Here is a 22,746-nt window from a genome sequence, read left to right on the forward strand (position 1 = left end):
GAAAGACTGCAAATTTGCCTTATGAAGTAAAAAATGATACAAAAATTTACCTTTTCTTTTTACAGTAACATTAATTTTAGCAAAATAATATGAGAATGAGGAATATTGAGATGCAATTAATTAATATTACACAACACTGTATATAAAACGATGTTTTATGTACAGTGCTGAAAGAAAATTTCGGATCCAAGAATAATCCCGGATAATTGGAATTCTTTTAAATTAGGAAATGTTTGTACAGTCGTATTTGTATGTGACTAGCCGTGCATTAAGAGAGAAAAAAGAAAATGTCAGATAGATGTGTACCTCTCTAGTAGATAAACCGTTTCACAGAAACCTGTGTAAATAACCCCCCACAAGTATATACTGAATTCTTCTATTCATTGACTTATCCATAAGTCTATACAACATGTATTGAAAGTGAATGGAATTTTATCAGTGGTATGAGAGCTGTGTGTGTGTTGTCAGCAGGGACGGAGAGTAAAAACATTCTTTCATTATTATTATAGACGCATTTTACAATATATTTTAATGTGTTACAAAGCTGAGTTAAAAATAACTCAGGTTTGGTGTGCTAGTTTTCAACCTTTTTGAGACCATGTCCCGGTATAATTAAAACAAATAAAATAAGTCAGGATTCTAAACCTTTTGTGTTTCACGGATCCTTTGTTCCAATAAAGTAAAGGTGACGATGCAATACCGTGAATAATATACAAAGGCCACCAGAACAGTATAAGGCTAATGGCATTCTTAGGGCAGTGTGACTTGTACAATTGCACAGGGCACCAAATAATAAGAGATGTCGAAACAAGTTGAAATACTTGATGTACATCAGTAAAAAATAACTTTTTTTTGGTATTTAAAAAAATTACAGTACAAAATCATGTATACATGCAAAATGACCGAGAGATGGGGGAAAAAATTAAAAGTTTTATTAGTTCATGGAACATTTCGCCCAATTCATATAGTCGCTACGTAATTTTCGATTTGATTTTCAATTTAATATTAAATACAGTACATAGATACTACTACATATACTACTGTCTCTATATTGGTTTTTATTTCTATTTTACCCGTCAGCAGAACTGAAAATTATTTCTCTCATTTATTTATTTGTCACCGGTCCTCAAATTATTTCTGTCATTTAATTTTTGTTTGTCCGAAAAATTATTTCTCTTATTTATTTTTGGTCGGGTCACAAATTATATCTCCCAACACACACACACACATTTTTGTTTTCTTTTAGCAAACACAGTATAAAACCGAACTGAGAAAAACGAGACGATGCTTATATTCTCATTAATAGACATGTATTGTCTTCATTAACGAACATACTTTTGTATAAGAAAAGAAATATCTTTCCTCTTTTTCTTCAGAACTGTTCACGAATATGTACTCATTTCTATAAGCTCGCGTTCCCCCGTCCCCTAAATACTTTCATCCATATTGAACCAACACTCCCAAAATAACCCTCCCTTTTCTTTGGGGGTGTTGAATGAGCTCTTGATTCTTGAGTCTTAATGAGCTCTTGATTCATTAGTCCTGATAACAGGTGACAATGGCAAAGATAATATGGCACTGTTTTTTTTCTTCAAGACGATCGATACACGCCTTAGCGTGAATTCTTCGCGTATCTAAACTTTGTACCAAAAATGGGTAACCGATAATCCCAGCATTGTTAAAGCTGGGATTACTCAAGATATTTTGCTCTACAGGTGGAAACGTATAATAGTTTTCTTTGTTAATTTCGGTAATATGCGTGGAAGCATCAGATTCGTTTCATTGATTCATTTTCCACCAAGTCCTTTCTATTCATTGAATATTAATTCAGTTGGCTCTCATACACCAAGATGTTTTGTGTGTATTTTTCTTCTAGAACGTTTTCATAACCGATCACAATTTGTTTCGATAGCTAATGAATGTATGCCTGGATTAACAATCCGTTGTCAGGCTAGATAAGTGAGATGACTACCTCTCGTGGGCACGACCTCCCCCACCCCCGATCTCACACACACACAAACAATGGATACATACTCATATAGCATTCTCCGAAGGTTCATCACGACTCACAGAGGCATAGTGGCGAGCTCGAGATATTGATTTGTGTGCTTATTTATGCACTTTGAGGTGGTTCTTCTCAAAAATCACAGTACTGTATCAACTAAATTAGTGATGGACATTTTTTTTTGTCACTCGCAATTCCCTTGCCCCACGCATGGTTCATCTGTGGCTCCCTGGGATATTTTAGTAGGTAATGTGCATTCATAAAAGAATCCCTTCGAAGCATTAATAGGCACACACACATATCGATACTTCCATCTTGTCGCGACGCACACTTTGAGGAGCACTGCCACAAAGGCTATTGCATATCATATATCATATTGACTTTTTTTTGTTTCTGTTTATGGATTTGAATTTCTCCATACAAATTAAAAATATAGGACTATATATTTCACTTCATTATCGAAAATAATGATTTGAAAGGGGGGAAAAATCATTTGCTGCATATTATGATTTTGATTTAAACTTCAGTAATGTATTGTAATTTCTCATAAATATTCAATTAAATTGACGTGATTTCTGGTGAAGAAACCGCTTTAATGTGTAAGTGCAGTCTCTAGAAAGGTGACTAGAAAGAAAAAAAGGTTTTCGTTTAAACAACCGTAACCGGCACACAGAAGCTTCGTATCAGCCTACTGAGATAGAAAAATTGAATAAAACCAACTTATGAAAAATCAACTTAACTTCTTCCCCCTATCCTGAAGCCGGGCCCCTAGTCACGATCGCCTTAAGAGTGTCATGGGCCCTCAGGTAAAGTGATCTTTCTAGAGCCCTCTACATGTTTACTTTCGAAAACTTTAACCTGATTTTATTTTCGGGGCCCCCGTCTGCACTCCCGGCCGGCTCATGCGTTAAGACAGCACTGCCCTGCGCTCAGGGGCCCCTTTCAAAGTGAATTTATGGCATGAAAAAAATGATGAGAATCATTAGGGACCCCAAGTCGTGTCAGCTCCACCCTTTTGTAGTGCTTCTGGTTTATTTAAAAATTTCATAACATTACCGATTGAACACTAATCCATATTCTGGTGTGCAAAAATTTTGATTAAAGTTAATTAGAATCATCGAAGCTATAGTACTAAAAAAAATTGTCGGATAGGCTGTTAGACATAGAATTGGCCGCTAATTTGAGCTAAAAATTGACTGTAAAGGTTAAATGTGACACCGCTCCATTACGGAAAATTATAGCTATTGTTCATACATTTTTGCATACGAATTCGTATCAGATGTATCCATACAGTGATACGTAATCGAATTATTTTTAATCGAATGTTATGTGAATATCACAGTATAGCAGATTTTGATCCGATGATATTGCTGTAATTTTTATAATCACTATAAATGTGAATAATTTTGTGAGAAGTCAAAGAAACAGGAGGAAAGAAGAATTTTCACTGACGGAAAACTTCTTTCCTGAATTTCATGGACCTTTTACACTCAGTAAGGCTATTATCGTCAACTTACAAAAGACCTATTCATGCTTTTGGCCTTATTGTTGCAGTGGGAGGAATCCTATCGGTGAAAATTCGGCACCCTACTGTTGACAACTGGGGGAAGGCATCGTCTTACCTCAAGAGGCCCTGCCGTTTTTCAAAGGATTTTGGTAAAATCGTGTTCCCGATTCAGAAGATTTTCTTTGAATATGCGTAACTGTCGAAGGGTTAATTGAAAGTATGTTTGTGAAGTCAATGGTTACAGAGATATCTGCTGTACAAACAATTTGGCCGGCCTGTATAGCTGCTAAGAAAGAAAGCCCCCTTTCCCCATACAGGAAGCAGCCCTGGATGTGCTGTCTTAATGCATGGACCTACCTGGGTCTCAAGAGAGGAGGGGGGCTCACAAAAATGAGAACGGGTTCAAATTTTCAAGAATTGCTCAGGTATGATTGACCCTTATTGTAAAATGATAACTGAAAGTCTAAATGTTAAATGCATCAAGTATAAAAAAAATAATTCTGCATCAAAACGTAATAAGGGGTCATTCAAGTATTTTGTCAGCATCGATGGGGAGGGGGGAGGAGGTTTCCGATTTCCTGACTTTTGATGACAAGGGGGTAGGGGGATTTGTATGATGCTTATGTTATCAACCACCCTTTATGAAGATATGAAATATTCTTAATGGCCTCTTATTCTGTGCACCAAACATTGAAAAAACCGTTCGATAGTTATTGGGCACCTGAACTAACATTCTACCTATTGATAAGTCCCCTACAAAGCCACTTTAATGATCCCTAAATGTTTCACGGATTCTTCGAGTGTTCTGGAAATGTTTCCGGGCCACTTAAGTGCTCTGGAACTGTGCCACATATCACTCAAGTGATCCATAATTATGCCACGGATTACTTAAGTAATCTGGCAATGTTACGCGTGTAACTTGAGTGATGTAGAACCGCACTGGGGACCGCTTAAGTGTCTAAATCTGTGCCACATGTCACTCAAGGGATCTCTAAATGTGCCACGAATTGTTTAAGTGTTCTGGAACTGAGTCGCGGGTTACTTAAGTGATCTTTGAATGTACCATGGGTTACTTAAGTGATCTTTGATTGTACCACGGGCCTACTTCAGTGATCTGAAAATGTGCCACGGGCCTACTTCAGTGATTTGAAAATGTGCCACGGGCCTACTTCAGTGATTTGAAAATGTGCCACGGGCCACTTAAATGCTCTGGAATTATGCCACAGGCCACTTAAATGCTCTGGAATTATGCCATGGGCCACTTAAATGCTCTGGAATTGTGCCACGGGTCACTTAAGCGATTTGTAAATGTGCTGCTAAGTTCATTTTTACAAAATTAGGTTTAGGGTGGTGGGGGGGGGGCAAGCCACATCAGATAACCTTCAGGACCACATTTGTTCTGCGGGTCAAGGGTTTACCGTATATGGCTTAAAGGGTGGGTCGCAATGAATTTTTTAAAGCATCCTTCAAATAGCATTGAAATTTACAGAAATTGATTATAATAACATATAAAGATATTTTATTTTGAAATTTTAATTTTTTATTTATTTACAAATTTTAAATTTTGTTGTGTTAAAAAAAAAAATTTTTTTTGTCTGGGTGGAGGCGCACACACCTCCTATGCCCCCTCCCTCGTACGTTTTTGATCCCACCATTATACGTTAGGAGGTAGGGGGCAGTGATGATGAAATTTTGCTGACAAGGGGGGAGGGGGGGTCAAAAATGGCTAAAAATTTGCTTACGTAGTACTTGAACGGGCCCTAAATACCATGTTTGCCTACCTGGGAAATGATGTGTCTAATTCACTCTACAAATACAAATACAACGCCACAACAGGCAAATTGCCCAACGAGGTGGCTAGTAGAAAAACTTGTCAGTAGATGTCGCTTAACATGTTGGTCTATGGCTCCTGATACTTGTTTTTTGCTCGTCTGTAAAATTTGCGATTAGACATTTACAGTGTTTACCATTTCTGGTTTTCAGCTGTCTTACTTGGTGCATTTACCAATTTCCCCAGACAATGCTGCGTATTTTTGCTAGTATTTATTGTTATTCATATCTATTATATTTTGTAGGTTATTGCGGGTGTTACAGGAACACAGGAATGTGTAACTGACATTTCTGCATCAAATGTCTTGGTTTACCTCCTATTGATTCTTCACTCTTTTCCTCAATCAAATAGTAAGTAAATTTCTTTGTTTTAAATGTTTATTCTGTTTGAAATTACAAAATATAACAACTGTGTTTAAATGTATTCATAGTGCATTATATCATAAAAGTTATACTTAACACATCACAGGCAGGAGACTGAAATCTCAGTCTACTTTCACCTGACTGGGATGTATCTCGTACCTCAGCTGCAAAAAGTTGCTCAAAGTATAAACTTTTTCGTTCACATTTTAAAAATAGGAAAGGAGATAATGTTTGAAATCTTTTTTTCCTTTCTTTTGTCCAATTTAAGTTAGCGAGTGAAAAAATCTCTTTATTGCCATACACAATATAAGGGGGTCAACGTCAGAGTGGTGTAAATCAGATTTTCAACAATTCTGACTTGAGTGCAGAAATGCAATCTAGAAGTGCTGAACTGTTTAAAGAAAAAATTAATTAAGTCTCAGCTTCAATAGTTTGCCTCTAGATTGTGAAATAATAAAATTTTTAACATAGAGACCTATGACAACAATTTTAGTAAAATCTTTTTTCTCACAATGTGAATTAATCAACTTGAAATTTAACCCCCTCATATGTAAACCCACAAAAAGAACTACAGTATCTATGAACTTGATGCACATGTCACAAAAATTCCGCTTTTCAGTAAAGAGTTTTAAATGCTATTACATATCACTAGTTCCTTATTCGTTGAAATATATTTTTTAAAAAGTTCGAAATATATATAATTGAGAAAAATTATGCTACAACATTGTATGGGATGAGGATACCAAAATTTTGCATATTTTGCTGTGATCTCTAAGCCATTCAGCTCAAAGTAACACAATTTTGTGTGGTTATACAGGCCTAATGCACAGATATTTTTTAGAATTTCAAATTTCGAATAATATGTACACATGTATATGAGAGTAGAAATGGTCATAATCAGCATTGTTTATAACTAAAAACACTTTTAGAGGCTGGGCTGGTTTTTTCTTGTTAACAGGTTTTAAATATATGCTAAGTGAGGGCTGAAACTTTTTATTTTTATTCGAATGCAACAAATATAAAATTTGCCAAATTTTAAATTAATTGACAGGCTGAGGCCATTTGAGCCCCAAATAAATTTTGTAAAGGAGCTGAGCCCCCCCCCCCCCCCCCGCAATAATTTCTGAAAAAACAATAATGCAATGCGCCTTCCTCCTCTTGCATACGTGCTTGAGTCCTGTATATACAGGAAGACCATCAATTTTCAGTTCCTCCAATGTTTTCTTCAGGTCAGCGCCTCTGATTGACAGTGATGTCTCTCACATTAACTCTATTCCAGTTATTATGGGACCCAATACCTCTGTTGAAAGGTTTCCAGCTACTCATTTATAGTCGCTAATTTTTACGCTAGAATATGCAAAACAATATTTTTAGTTCCACTTGCGATGACCGTGAGTCACAATCGCCGCCGATCTCTGATTTTATTTGAACTACTGTGATGTTGTATGCTAATTTATCGGGATATTGCCGATGATGTGGAAAACAGAGATGAGCAACTCGCGAACATATTAAACATTTTATTACATAACTAAATACGACATCACAAGGGTTAAGGGAAAAACATAAACAGAGAAATTGAGAGCTAACTGTACATCTCGAAAATCCAGAGCGAACTGACTGGAAACGCCTCATCCTCATAGCTGTAACAAAGAAAAACTACTTGCTCAATTATACAGGCTAAATTGGCTCATCGGGCCAAAACATGCTTTTTACAAAAATAATTATAACAATCCCCACAAATTTTCACGACATGTATACAGTGAAATATTTACAAGGAGTGCTTAGCGGGCTATAGCCCAGGTCATACACCCTGGCTCATACACCATAATTATGCTATGTTGCATGTTTTCCTGGTATATTTTTTAATGTATCCCATATCAACAGATAACAAAGTGATATAAAACAATGTCTTACCATAAAACACCACAAGCAGTTTAATTGTCTTTTACAAATTATTTTTAGATTTTTACAATCATTAAGCTTGTTTACACATCGGTTAGCAAAATTCATCAAAAACATTTCTGAACGCAAGTAAACATATATTTCTCTCACCAAGGTCCCTCATTTCACTTTCACAATTATATTCTTTTATCCAGAGTAGTTACTATGGCACATTTTGATTGTTCCCAACTGGAATCTTTGACAATCCTCATCACACAATAGACAGATTGACAGAGGAACAATCTGTTATTTGAGTTGACCCAACAACCAGGAATGGGCTTTAAGTATTTTGCTTCCTGGTGCAAAAACAGCTTTGCAGCCCTCTATCTGAAATGGGGTTTCCCAATTGCCTGGTGTCCATGAACACAAAATTGCAACAAAATGCTTAGTTAGCCCGTGAAGCACATATTTTGGCACCCCCCTTGTAATAAAGATTCTGTGACACACTGTAGCATGTCAAATACATGGAATTTCGAAAAAGGACAAAAAAATTTGGTTTGTACCATTTTTAGCACATTCCTGTTAATCTTTTTGTTATCTCAACAAATAAATCATCAGCGGATGGCAGTAATGAATAGCAAATTTGTTTTCTACTTGAAAACATTTATTTAATACAATGTTAAGATTAAATTACAGTTTAAAAATTTTGAATTCTTCTAATAAACACAATGCAAATTTTATAATTTTAGAGGTTTTTTTTAAGTTTTTGTTTTTAAAAGAAATATCACATTAAAATTTGAACTCTCTCAATGAATCTGTCCGACTAGAATGTCACTGTCTGTTTTTCAAGAACCGTCACTCCATCCATGAAGACAGCATCAGTTTCTTTTCTGTCACTTCATCCATGAGGCCATGCCAGTCTCTTTTAATTAGAGTCCAAGTCAACGCGCCTTCTCTCATTCTACCGAAGAAACCAGAGATATTCCAACGCTTTATGTGGTCATCAAGGTCTGCAGGATCTCAATTGAAGTACCAACGAGAGTTTCTGGGAGGAAACTTATATTCTGTTCATTTCCAGGAGCAGTCAATGAGTCAGGACTCGGTCGATTCAGGAAGTGCCTAAGCACTCAGGATAGCTGGTCTTAGATCATTTCATCTGTATACGAAAGCAAACAAGATTGAAAAAAGCAAATGTTCATAACACGTACACCAGTTGTAAAGGGAAATTTCCTTTTATACGAGTTCACTAGAACCAATCTGCTTGAGACATGTTTGGTATTGAAATTAACATAATACTTCGGACAGAAAAACTAGTTTACATTTGCTTATGTAATTTTACAACACTGATCAATTATGATATTCTGAATCTGGAATTAACACAACTGTAAACATTGATGAATTGGCCAGGATCAACATCAGGCCTATTGTAGTTGAAGTATTTTCATGACATTATTGACCATAAAGTGTCCATGACCCATGATTAGCGTGAAAGTAAATATATTGCACTTATAATCATATTTCAAGATATTTTAAATTAAAAACATTTTCTTTAACTGTGTGTGTGAGGTGGATGCCAACTCACCGTGTGACTTTCATGCAATCTGCAGACCCTCATGGTTACAGGTCCTTCAGTACAGGTTCAAGTGTCTCGTGGGGTGCATTCTTTCCTAGATCAAGAAGGAGAAAAAACCTCCCCTACTTTTCCCACTCTTTCTACTATTACTACTAAACCAGACATGCACCTCGTACATATTCCTCTGTGGAACTTCTAATGAATTAGTACGTTCAGAGATGCCATTGACGTATTATAGGGCGTCAAATACCCAAAATTTTGCAAAAGGACGCATAAAAGTTTGGTTCACGCGTCCTCCGGGATGCGTTCTTTCCTAGTTCCAAGATGAAAAAGTAGAGAGGAAAAAACCTCCCTAATATTTTAAACCTCCATTTCCTTTAACTGTTCATCAAGATAAGACTATTTCTGCGTGTTTGAACCTTTTTTTTTTAAGCAACTAAGTAAGCAATAATTCCATTTAAAAAGTATCAAGTGGTTCTTGCACGTTTGCCAACCCTCTTTGTCCTAGCCATTGTTTTTTCCGCTGCCTTCTAGAACAGTTCAGAAAAAGGAAAAAAAATTTTAGAGCACGGAACTGATACGCATTAATGTTTCAAACTCACAGTGACACCCCTAGGAGCCACGACACACACTTTGAGAACCACTGGCATCTAAAATTCTTTATGTAAAAAAAATTATATTTATAGACAGCAAAAAGTTCCATGCTGGGCAGGGGCGGCGTGTGTGCTAAATCAAGAGAAAAGGGGAGAATTATAGCAAAAAGACTTAGAAAAAATGTTTTGTCTATTAGAGGCACCAACATGAAAAAAAACATTGAGGGGATTGAAAGTTGCCAATCGTCCCGTATATATAGGACTACATCCTGTACACTGGGGTAGGGGCAAGAAAACATTGCTTTGCATTTTATATCCATTAATTATTGGGGGCGCTCAGCCCCCTCACAAAATTTGCTATGAGGGGGGGGGCTGTAACCCCCCCTCGTAGTAAATTTTGTGCCTCGTAGTTTTGTAACTGTGTTCTTTGTCCCCACCTAAAACTGTCGCCCCCTAAATTTTGCCACCCTGGGAGGTTGCTCCCCTGCCCCCTCTAGTTCCATATTCCCTTCTGACACATAGACAGGGCCTATTAGTAAAATTCAAACTATAAATGATTTGCAGGAAAAACATTTTTTTTGGTCATTTTATCTAGCTGAGGAATATAGCGCCGGGTTCTTAGGGTCATTTACAGCTTATAAGCCAGAGCAGTGCCGAAACTTCGTGTCACACTATTGACAATTTTGTCAAAAAGTCGCCTCCATGCTGGGATCCCACATCTTGGTATAACTCATTCCAAGCTAGCTTCTTTCACTGAATCCCAGACTTGGATTTTTCACTACTCTTCCCTCTTCCAAAAGTAAATACTGCGTTTAGTGCAAAATAAAAACTAAATTTCCTATCCCTTAAAACAGTGTTTCTCAACCTTTCTGAACCCAAGGACTAGTAAAATGTCTAAAACAATCTGACGGACCACTTGTGTCCCGTATTACGAGACGAGACATTTCTGTATTTTTAGTGGTTCTGAATTTCTTTTTACACATTTGTCCCATTTTTTTCAATTATGTTTGTGTAAATTATAATGTTCACTGAAATCATTAACAGCGTTTTTATAACTTATGATAATTTTGGGTATGAATACAAATATTCATCTCACATTGTCAAGTTAAACTGGTTTTCCACAATTTTTCAGAGATTTTAACTATAATTGGGGATTTCGCTGACTTGTGCTAACGTTTTTAAAGACAATTGGTGACGCCCTGTATTTTACAGTAATCTAGTCATTTGAATCAACTGATCTATAACAAACAGATTCTTTTACAGTGATTTAAAATATGCTATAGTACATCCCATTTTTATAATTCAGGAGAGACAGATAATGTATTGAACTACAGACCCATATCAATTCTTCCCATTTTTTCAAAAGTAATAGAAAAGTGTATTAAAAACAGCTTGTAGGTTTCCTACACTGTCAGAAATATTTTGCTACTAACCGATATGGATTAAAAAAGTAAATAAAAATATAGAAATAGCCATTCTAGAATTAAGTAATCACTTAAACAACAGTTTTAACAGTAAGAAATATTCCATAACAGTTTTTCTGGATCTAAAAGAAGCGTTTGACTATGTGGATTTAAATATACTCACAGAGAGAAAATGTCATCATCTGGTATATGCGGCAATATATTAAACTGGTTCAAAATATTTTACCACAATAGAAAGCAATCAGTCAAAATGTATGAAGAAATCATTTCATTCCTAGAAGTGAAAAAGGAGTCCTCCCAGGGACATCCTCTTGGGCCAATATTGTTCTTGATTACTACTTGTTCAAACTCAATATAAATGTTGAAATAATCTTGTTTGCAGTCAATACAACACAATGTTGAAAATAATGAAATTACAAATTTACTTAAAATGTCAAGGACTTTTATAAAATCAATACCTAGCTCAAGAAAAATGAACTCAAACTAAGTATGCAAAAAACTAAATACGAGCTAACTACGAAATACGATAATAAATATGAATTTAATTTGTTCCATGAATGTGCTCGTTATTCGAATCTAACTTCCCCATAGGAAATAAGAGACTTGGATAATTTGTTCCGCAATTATTCATTCACTTAAAAATGACTAATAAAAACGGCATTCAATCAATAATTAAACACAATAATAACAAATATTACATTAAAATATACATAATATGAATAACGCCATAAATAAATATACAATACGATAATGTGTTTATGAACATGATTGACAAATAACTTAATTCTAAACAACGAGGGAAAGAAGGACTATTATTTAGGACAATTTACAGACTCCTTGTTTGCAAACTAATTTTTTTACATGACTTTCAAAAAGAGCCTTATCCAATGACACTTGCTTTTGCCTCCTTTTTAGGATTTCTAGGAAATGAGAAATTGCAGTGTTCTTTGAACAGATTCATTGCTCGCACACTGCTACAGCTTTATTTGGGTAGTTTTTTTCTACAGAGTTCTGCACAGATTCCCACATTCTACACGTCTTTCTAATCTCATTTTATGTGGAGGACATCTCCTTATTTCTCTCTTCTTCAGATGAGATACTGTCCATAAACTTTTACTGGTGCGTGCAAAAGAGATCCATCACTTCATCTACCATCAATTCCTAGACATTTTTCACCACTAGTTCTTGAATGCCATCCTCGTGCACCCTCAGTGCAAGGTCTTCCCCAAGCACACAATCTGTTCGACAAGTAGTGGCTCTGGTTCATTAGCTAGCTTTTCAAAGTCACTTTCAATAATGCAAATCAGCCCACAGTTTTCTCCAAGCAGAATTTGAAAAAAAACCTTCAAACGCATGACTACAATGCTACATTTAGTTTTATATCGTAAATATTCACTCGCACATGTTAATTTTCCTAGTGAGGCACGCTTATTGGAGATCTTAGGGGAGAATATTATCCACAATTCCATAACACGTGTGTGGGCAAAAGCAAAAAATCATCAGCTCAGTTGTCATGACGTGAAAATTAATAAACAAATTGCTAAATTTTTTGCTCGTAATGCGAATCATCGCTCATTAACCAAGTCAAAATTTGTCCAAATTTTTTGCTCGTTGTGAAAATTACTTGTTAACCGAACCGCTCGTTAACTGAAGTTCCACTGTACTTAAAAACAAGAAATATAAATAGTTTCACTAATATAAGTATAAAAATCCATTATCATTGTCAATATATTTGACAATGTAACTGCCGAAAAATTGAAAGAGTTCATGAATACAACTAACAAAACAATAAATGGTTGAAACAGAACTTCACACATACACATCGAGGTCTAATTCGAGGCTAGAGAGACTAGGCACGAGTCCGAATTCCTCCACTATAAATAATGTCTCTAAGAAATCTCCACAACTAAAAACTTGCAGGAATATAATTCTAGTGAACAATGAGGCCAAGCATATTGGGTAACAAGCTCTGGATATTATATGATTCTTGCCAAAGTTAGCACAAAGCAGTTTTGCATTTTGTAGTCTAAAGAAGGTAGGTGCTTCATCTTGCATGAAAACAGTGGACTGCAAACATTGTCCTTCCTGGAAAGCAGTTATGACTTGCTATTGAAGGAGTTGATAATACAGTGCAATAAATCCACACCATGCAGTCTCTTAACTAGAATGCAGTGACTGCTGGTGTAGAATATTTGGCTGTGCGGCATCCCACATATACAATAATATTGATTATTCACAGCTGTTATCTCTGAAGAAAAGAATGTCTCACAACTGCCATTATGTAGATCGGCACACTTTTACTGAGAAAGAAAATAGAATATACCAAGACCATGTGTCATATATTACAATTCTTGCCAAAATCTGGAATGAAAATCAGTGCGTTTTTCATGGTCTTGAGCAAAGCTGTGGTGGAGGAGGGAACTAGGTGGTCTACCCCTTCTGGGGCCAGTCCTATAAATTCTGTCGCCTGAAGCGAATAATATTTTGCCACCCTTAAGATACGACTGTCTGAAAAGTTTTCTTTCTTTACCTCTATTACCTTGATACAGTGGTTCCCAAAGTGTTTGTCATGACCCCTTGGTGGGGAGGGGATATAAGTTCACGGAGGGTGGGTCCCATAGTGGACACACCTGTTTAAATTTTTTCCTATGGGTTTTTGGGAAAATGTCTGTCCTTCAAAAGATTATTTGAGTTATTTAGCACATGTGTATCATATAACGCATCAAAACTCTTCATAAAATTTACTTAAAATAATTTGAAGGAAAATCTTAATCAAGTATCACAAATGTGCTTTTGCACACTTTTATGAGAAAACATGTAAATTAATAAATTAATATTTATTTCGATCCCTGAGAAAAATTACTCGATGAAAAAAATCCAGGAATCGCTCTCTTCATTTCCTAGTTTTTAGAAATCGTGGTTCTCCATGCTATGTTGCTTACATGCTGTTATGTTATGTAGCATAAAGATAAGTTTTTCCTACCTTTTTATTTATATATTGCTGCAAAATGCAAATTTTTTGGCCAAATAACAGCCGAGTTCATACGTTTGGGACCAGAGTGGTAGTTCGCAGGAGAGAGCCTGGGGGGGGGGGGCCTTGCCCTAATACAATCAAAAATTAAAAATATTTCCAAACATTTCAGTAAAAAGATAAACTATCAGAAGAAAATACCTTTATACTGTACTTCATCTTTATCCATTTCTGTTAATTTGAAATGCTTTTAATTTGAGTATCTCAAAATTTTTCTCTCAGGGGAGAGATTCCTTGTTCTCCCCAAACCCAATGTGCCCACTCTAAAAGTAGATTCGATCTTGCATACGGCAATGCTCATCACCAGGGTGTAACTTAGATGATGCAAATTCTATCACAAGTCATCATACCACTTAATTATTGTTTGGTGCAACATAACTGTGAAAATTATGAAACTAATTCATAGTCAAACACATTGACTGGGCGCAGGGAATCCCGTAATATAAGTTTAATTGTATAGAGAGATAGACAGATACAACCGTACAGCATGGCCGCGTAAACAAGACTGATAGTTGCCACTCATATCAAAATTAAATTGTACAAGATAAACAAAACAGAGGAGTTGCCATTCTGTAAACCAGCAGAATATAAAACTTCAACACTCCCACCAATTCTATGGTTTACAGGTAACATATATATAAAACAAACATTGTCAAAAATATATATATATAATCATGAAATTTTTACATTGAGCAGATTTCGCAATTTTTCAAACCTCTCTTTTGGAAGGAGTTTGGTGAAAATATCGGCTATTTGATCAACTGATTTAACATATTTCACACAGATGGATTTATCCTCATATTTTTCTCTTATGAAATGGTACCTAACATCTATGTGTTTGGTTCGCTTATGGAATACCGGGTTTTTGATGAGTTTTATGGCACTTTGGTTATCAATGCACAAGGGTACTCCATCGGCATTAATAATTTCACCAAAATCCTTGAGAAGTTGAGTTAACCACAGAGTTTCTTTCACAGCTGTCGAAGCAGAGATGTATTCCGCTTCTGTAGTTGATGTAGACACAACTGACTGTTTTTGGGTAGCCCATGTCACAGCTCCATCGCTAATCTTGAACACATATCCTGATGTCGATTTTTGAGTGTCCACATCATTCGCAAAGTCAGCGTCAGAATAACCAACCAAGGTTGATTCATCACAGCTCTGTTGTGTATACTCGATTCCGTACGATGATGTACCTTTCAGGTATCTAAAGATTCTTTTGACGGCATTCCAATGACACAATCCAGGATTTTCTTGGTACTTGCTCACGATATTAACGGCAAACATTATGTCGGGACGAGTAGTGATAGCTAGAAACATTAATGTCCCGACTGCTTCACGGTAAGGTACTGAACCTTTTTCAAGTGGTGTTGAGTCTGCAGAGATTATAGCATTGGGATCCGCAGGAACACTGACAGGATTTGAATTCTCAAGAGAGAATCGTTTCAGCATTCTATGAATATAACTTTTCGAATGGATGAAGATGGAATTTTTCTTCTCAATGAACTCTATACCAACGAAAAGTCCCTTTTCACACACCACAGCTTCAAAAGTGTTTTTCAGATTATTGACGATTTCGTTGAGGATGTCTTCATTTTCACAAAATAGTAAACCGTCATCTACGTAAAGGGCTAGTAACACAGTCTTTAATTTGGATATCCCAAAATAAACTGAAGAATCTGCAACTGATTGTACAAAACCATAACTTTTTAGAAAGTCTGAGAATTTCTTGTTCCAACATCTTGAAGCTTGTTTCAGACCGTACAAAGATTTCTTTAGTTTGCATACCTTGTTGTCATCGCTTGTTAATCCCGGAGGTGACTCAAGATATATTTCTTCCTCTATTTCACCATGGAGAAAAGCTGTCTTTATGTCAAATTGCATTATCTTGAGATTGCGTTGGACAGCAATAGCAAACAGAACCCTTATCGTGTCGCATCTTGAAGTTGGTGAATAGGTTTCTGAGTAATCAATTCCTTCAATCTGCGAAAAGCCTTTTGCACACAGCCTTGCTTTAAACTTCTTAATTTTTCCGTCTGGGAAATATTTAATTTTGAATACCCATTTTGAACCTACAGTCCTTTTGCCATCTGGTAGATTGACAAAGTCAAAAACTTCATTCTTCTCAAGAGCATCGATTTCTTCTTTAATCGCTTTCTTCCATTCCTGTGACTGAGGAGTACACATCGCCTCTTCATATGAAACAGGTGTTTCGATTTCCGTCACATTCGCTTCGAAGTAAGACGGAGACTTTATTGCAGATCGATCTCGAAGATTGTACCTATGGGTTTCTCTATCAGGATTCTTAGATTCGCGATCAGACATATCATCTTGCATATCTTCATCACAGTTCGGGCTTATATCATTGTTTTCATCCGGAATGACATGTACCTTGGATGTTGAGGGAAGCATCTTCACATCATGGACTTCATCGAACTTGACATTTCTCGACACTTTCACAGTTCTTTTATTCGGATCGAATAATCGATAGTTGTTCGAGTCTCTATCATATCCCACGAAAATCATCTTCTTACTTTTGGGTTCCAGTTTTTTTTTTTTTGAGAGTCCGGAACATGCATGAACGCTTCGCTTCCAAAAATTTTGAGATGATTCAGGCAATTTTTCTTTCCAGTCCAAAGTTCATATGGGGTAGAATTTGGAGCTTGACTTGTTGGTGTTCTGTTCAGAATATATACTGCAGTATTCACTGCTTCTGCCCACAAGTATTTAGGTAGCTGTTTTGCGTACAGCATTGATCTGGCACTTTCAACAATTGTTCTCATGTCTCTTTCTGCACGACCGTTTTGTTCGGGTGTGTATGGTGCCGTTGTTTCCATCAAGATGCCTTTACGACCAAGGAAATTGTTGAACTCGTTATTGATAAATTCAGTTCCATTGTCAGTTCTGACTGCTTTGACAACATGTTGAAATTTGTTTTCACAGAGATGAACAAATTTTCTGAACTGTTCAAACGCATCACTTTTGTGTTTTATGAAAGCAACTGAACGATAGCCTGTGAAATCATCCTTAAAAAGAATGAAATAATTTGATCCTCCCACCGATTGAACAGACATCGGTCCACAAAGATCACAATGAATTAGTTCACCTGGGATAGTCGATTTATGTTCCCTTCTTGTGAAAGATAGCTTATGTTGCTTTCCATACTGACAAGCCTCACAAAAGAATTTTTCGGCATCAGAAAAATTAATGTTTTCTTTTAAAATATTTCGTTCCATAGCTCTTTAAGAGCCTTCATATTTATGTGACCAGTTCTTTCATGCCATAATTGCAAGTCGTTGTTACGTGTAATATTTACCTCATCACTAAATATGACTTTGAAAAGCATTTTATACAAATTATTTGCAGTACGAATACCTTCAGCAATTAATCTATTATCATTATAAATTTTCACATAGTGATTTTTTTTAATTATTTTCATGTTCCTGGCAGCCAGTACACCTTCCGACAGTAAATTTCTTTTTAGACCAGGGACATATAATACTTCATGGATCTCCCCATTATTCCATGTACCATTCACGAATTTCTTAATCAAAACCTTACCTTTACCAAGAACGGGTAATTCAGTGTTGTTGCCGAGCTTAATTTGACCATCTGCCTCTTGATAATCACTTAGACACTTTTTAATACACGTCATGTGAGCAGATGCGCCACTGTCAAGAATCCACTCATTTTCACCTGATTGTAGAGCACTGGAGATACTTTCAGCACTGAGCAAATCATGATTCACATCGGTAAAATTGGACGCACCACCATTTTCGGAGGAACGACTATTGAAGTCGTGCTTTCGTTGTTTACATTCGGAGGCATAGTGTCCTTTCCTTCCGCAAGAATAACAGATTACTTTAGACTTGTCGAGACGCTTTTCGGATTTTTCATGACTCTGAAAATTTTTGTTTTTCGACGAATAGTACTTCTTCGGCTTAGAAACTGAGACACGCAGTTTCACTCTGTTCGTTGCGCGAAATCGAAAGCTCTTCATCGATGAGACGTGCCGTTAGATTGGCGATGGTTTGTTTACTTGAATCCATAGACAACCAGGCTTGACGAAAGTTCCTGTATTTTGTCGGCAAAGTACTTAGAATTTTCGTTGTGATTGTAACATCACTCACCTCTTCACTGGCGTCCGTGATTTGACGAGCAAGGTTTTCAACTTTCGCTATATACTCCACAGCTGACTCGTTGCTTTCCATTTTCAGCTGATGAAATCTGTCCAGCAATAACATTTTGTTGAAGGCGGACTTTTGCTGATAAATCGAGTCTAGTTTGTCAATCATTTCTTTTGAGGAACGACAGTTCTGCATCAAGGATATCTGGGTCATCTCCATCGCCGATGTGATAACAAACATCGCTGTTGCGTCAGCTTTCTCCCATCGTGCGAGGGCAGGACCTGCATCCGGTTTAGCATTCTCGCCTACAACCACGTCGTAGACTCCTTTAGCTTTCAACGCACAGTTCACCAAGAACTTCCATTGGAAATAATTCGAGCCGTCGAATTTGTTGATTGACGAAATCTCAACTGCAGCCATCGTGGTAGTCGAAACGTAAACTAACGGATTCGGAAACTAGAACTTGTTCACAAAGAACATAAATCCCTCAAAACTTACAATTTACTTGTCAACAGGGGCTGGGGACATAATCTGTGAATATTATGAAACTAATTCATAGTCAAACACATTGACTGGGCGCAGGGAATCCCGTAATATAAGTTTAATTGTATAGAGAGATAGACAGATACAACCGTACAGCATGGCCGCGTAAACAAGACTGATAGTTGCCACTCATATCAAAAGTAAATTGTACAAGATAAACAAAACAGAGGAGTTGCCATTCTGTAAACCAGCAGAATATAAAACTTCAACAATAACCTTGATGGTCCTTGCACAGATTAAAAAACAAACTCCTATGCAATCCAAAGGTGCATATGCACTCTCGAATGGTTTATGGTACATATCGCAGCCACATTAATCTCTACACATGCTTGACTTATTTTTTGCGCCTCCTGCATATTCTCCCCCCATAGCCCTACATCCTGTGTCAGGGGCTCTAGGCTGGAATCGTTTGCAGGGCTCCAAGCCTGATTTTTGATGGTGGTCTTTTCCTACATTTAATTTATAGTGTGAGAAAAAGAAAAATGATAAGGATAGAGTCCCAGGCCTTCAGGCTGGAGCCCTTTCATACCTACCTGTGTAGGTCATACCCCTCCCTTAGTCTTTTTTTTGCCCTTTCATCTCGGATTTGGCACTTCTCTTGAGCGGACAGAAATCATTTTGATTTTTTTTTATGGCCAATGAAACTTTTTTCACCCATTTACCTCACACGCACATTCCTTTCCCGCATGTACCGATTCGTTGGGGGGTTCCGCGGGGGGGGGGGGGGTGTGGGCGGGAGCATGTGTGGTGTAGCAGTAGTAGGTAGGGCCTCCAAAAAATGGCTCAGGGATCCATGATGTTCTTAAGTCAGCCACCTCGTTGGGCAGTTTGCCTGTTGTGGCGTTGTATTTGTATTGTATTTGTATTTAGCACTTCTCTTGAGCAGTGCCCTGTGCGACCATAATGGGTCGCATGGCCCATTAGCCGCCCCTGCACTGTATTGAATAGGGCAAATGTGGATTTTGTGGGAATTGCCATTTGTTGGTCTGAATTGTTTTTTTATTTCAGAAATTTCTTCTCCATGATCCATTTAACACATATACTGACTTTCATCAAAATCTGATGAGTGTAACAGGTTTCCACTTTCTAGACAAGTTGGGTCCTGATAGGGCCAGTTTATCTATAACCACCCTGTATAATATTCTGGCTAATCAAGATTTCTCATTTCAACTTTCTATGTCATAAACCATCATTATCTGATACTCTGCATCAAAGTGTTTTTGATGCTCGTATTATTATATCTCATTGGTCATATTGTTTTTTTTAATAAATAAGATTTTTTTTAGATTCAAATTTCTGATTTAATTAAATATGGAGGTAATTGGTTTTCAATACTTCCACATTTTTTCCAAATAATCAATTGAAAAGATCAAGAGCTTTGCTCAAATGGAGGGGATGGCTGTTTGGTAACTGATCATGAGTTAATGAGGTTCTAAAACCTTTTCTTTTTTTAAATTCACTTCTTTTTCTCAAAAAGATAAATTTTGTTTTCAAACTACCATATAGGTCAAGTCACAGTGTTGGAAACGCTGATGCCTTTGATGTCAAATGGAAAACTGGTAAAAGAAGGGGAATCCAAAGGTAAAATATTTGTTAGATATAATTAATGTGAATTGAAATGGGAAAGAAACACAACTAATAATAAATTTGTTTTTTGTGCAGTGAATTCCAACAATTATACAAAATCACTGAGAAACCTGGTACTGAAAATTCTATGTGAATGTCACTATATCGTCTATCATTAATTACTTCCACCAGTTGTAAAATAGAAAGAGGTAGATATAGGTTAGTTGGAGCATTTAAAGCTGTGCCTGACATTAAAATGTCACTTTAATCTATTCAAGTGATTTTCAACTTAATTTGATTGTTAGGGCTTGTATGAAAGATGAGTGTGTAATGGATCACAGTATTTCTGAAACATGCGATGTTTGGATTTTACATGCGACCATTTTTGGAACACATTAGTTATATCATTCAGAAAATGTGTGAACCAACTGGTGACTAAAATTAATAGAAAATTAAGTAATCATATTAGTGATAAGTTGGTGATGATTAATGACAGATTCATAAAAATGTGTGTTAGTTCAGTCACCGGTAGACCAAAATGGACTTTTATGACTGGTTTTGTTTGGTTATTTAGTGAAAGCCCAGAATAAGAACATTCACTAGCATTTTTTGGACTTTCACCAGTTTCGCATCAGTAATTTTGAACTTTACCGGTAAAACTTGAGATTCGCTGGTCTTGTGGCTTTTACCGTAACATTTACCCTTGTAGAAAATTGAGTGCATTCTTTGAAGGAATGTTTTCCAGTTTTTCAAGTTGGTATTTTACATATTATTTACTTTACAGGTGCCATAGTATACTTATTGAACTTATTCTGCAATTCATGTAATCCAAGAGTTAGAGAACTTGCTGCTGAGCTTTTAGGGAAAATGACATCAGATAAACTGTTAGGCCCAAAAATTAGGATTACTTTATCAAAATTTTTACCAGAGCTATTTATAGATGCTATGAAAGATAAACCATGTTCATCTGTTCATATGTTTGAAGGTAGGATTTTCAAGATATTTAATGTTGTTATCGTCCATTCACTTTCCTGTTTATTGCTCTGTCATAAGAAATTTTATCATAATAAATGCACTTTATAAACTGTGATAGGGAGTGATGAAAATCCTGAATTGATTTGGAATGATGATGCTAGAGAGCGTCTTTGTTCAACTGTTTCGAAGTTATCTGAAAAGTGAGTATTTTTCTGATCGCATGCTGAAAATTTTTCATTCAGGAAGTTTAAAATTTAAATAAAAATAAAAATATTAATTTTCTCATACATATATAAATTAAATGCTATGTAGTTTGTAAATTAATTGGAATGAAAAACAGTTATGAAAATATACTTTATTATATAGTGTCACAGAAAATTTCAAATATCAATAAATTTACACAAATTATCAATAAAGTACAGACAAACCTCTAAGTGGATTACTGAAAAGAGAATTAACTGGTGGATAACTCCTTTTAGCCCAGTTGTGTTTTCATACAGAAAAGTATAAGGAAAATCAGACAAGTGAATGTTGCTTTAATTGATAAAACCACTCAAATGAATGCTTATTCTCTGTCTTAAATCTTCAAACACATGCAAATAGCTCTATTTTTATTTATTTTCTTTTTCAACTATTTACACAATGTATGTAGCAAGCATGTTTAAATGTAGAAATTTACACATTAAAAGCTCTGTTTGAAAATTATGTAATGAAGTATCCATTGAACAAATTTAATAAAGCTTTTTCACTGCATAAAGCTACACAGAGAGGTTTTGTTGTACAGATTAGTCAGGAAACATTTTGGAAAATATATTTCTGTGAGTAATAAGTGTATCAAAAAAAAATTATCCTATATTTCAATGAAAAATTCCCTGGAAAGATCATCTCTTGGAGACAAACAAGCATGATATAAAACATCAGGCTTTATTTGGAAGCAAGGAACAATTGGTTGCAATCATATATGTCCACCAAATAGTATAGCACCCACACACATCGACTATCCAAGCTTACGCAAATTTTAAAGACTGAAAATTTTTTGATGATCTCTGTTGATTTTCTTTTACTATAGGTGTTGCAGTGCCTAGTGAAAATAATTATGACTAATTTTATATTCGTTTTTAATCTTAGTTTCAAGTAAAACCTAAAATTGGGCTAAATCTTAAATAACTGGGTTTATTTCATCAAAATATCTTGATTATTTGCTGAAATAGAGTTTTTAGATAGTTTCCTGACTTTTTAATCGTCCTGTATTTGCAGTACGACACAGTTTCCATAGATATGTAGAAAAAATTAGGATTTTTTTATAATGGAAAAATTACCTAACAGAA

The 22,746-nt window shown here is 36.0% G+C and overlaps 1 protein-coding gene across 1 annotated transcript in view; it reads left to right on the forward strand.

Annotated features, from left to right (window-relative positions):
• Rme-8 (receptor mediated endocytosis 8) overlaps positions 1-22,746 on the forward strand; it is a 328,909-nt gene that overhangs the window by 247,084 nt on the left and 59,079 nt on the right. Inside the window, exons 43-46 of the mRNA XM_089253740.1 lie at positions 5,588-5,693; positions 20,384-20,458; positions 21,228-21,428; positions 21,537-21,618. Of these exons, the coding sequence (XP_089109866.1) occupies positions 5,588-5,693; positions 20,384-20,458; positions 21,228-21,428; positions 21,537-21,618 (464 nt within the window). The remainder of the gene's footprint in view (positions 1-5,587; positions 5,694-20,383; positions 20,459-21,227; positions 21,429-21,536; positions 21,619-22,746) is intronic.

This window comes from Pholcus phalangioides, unplaced genomic scaffold (assembly GCF_987345545.1).
Source record: "Pholcus phalangioides strain wild (caught in Gottingen) unplaced genomic scaffold, Ppha-v1.0 ptg000039l_1, whole genome shotgun sequence".
NCBI lineage: Eukaryota > Metazoa > Arthropoda > Arachnida > Araneae > Pholcidae > Pholcus > Pholcus phalangioides.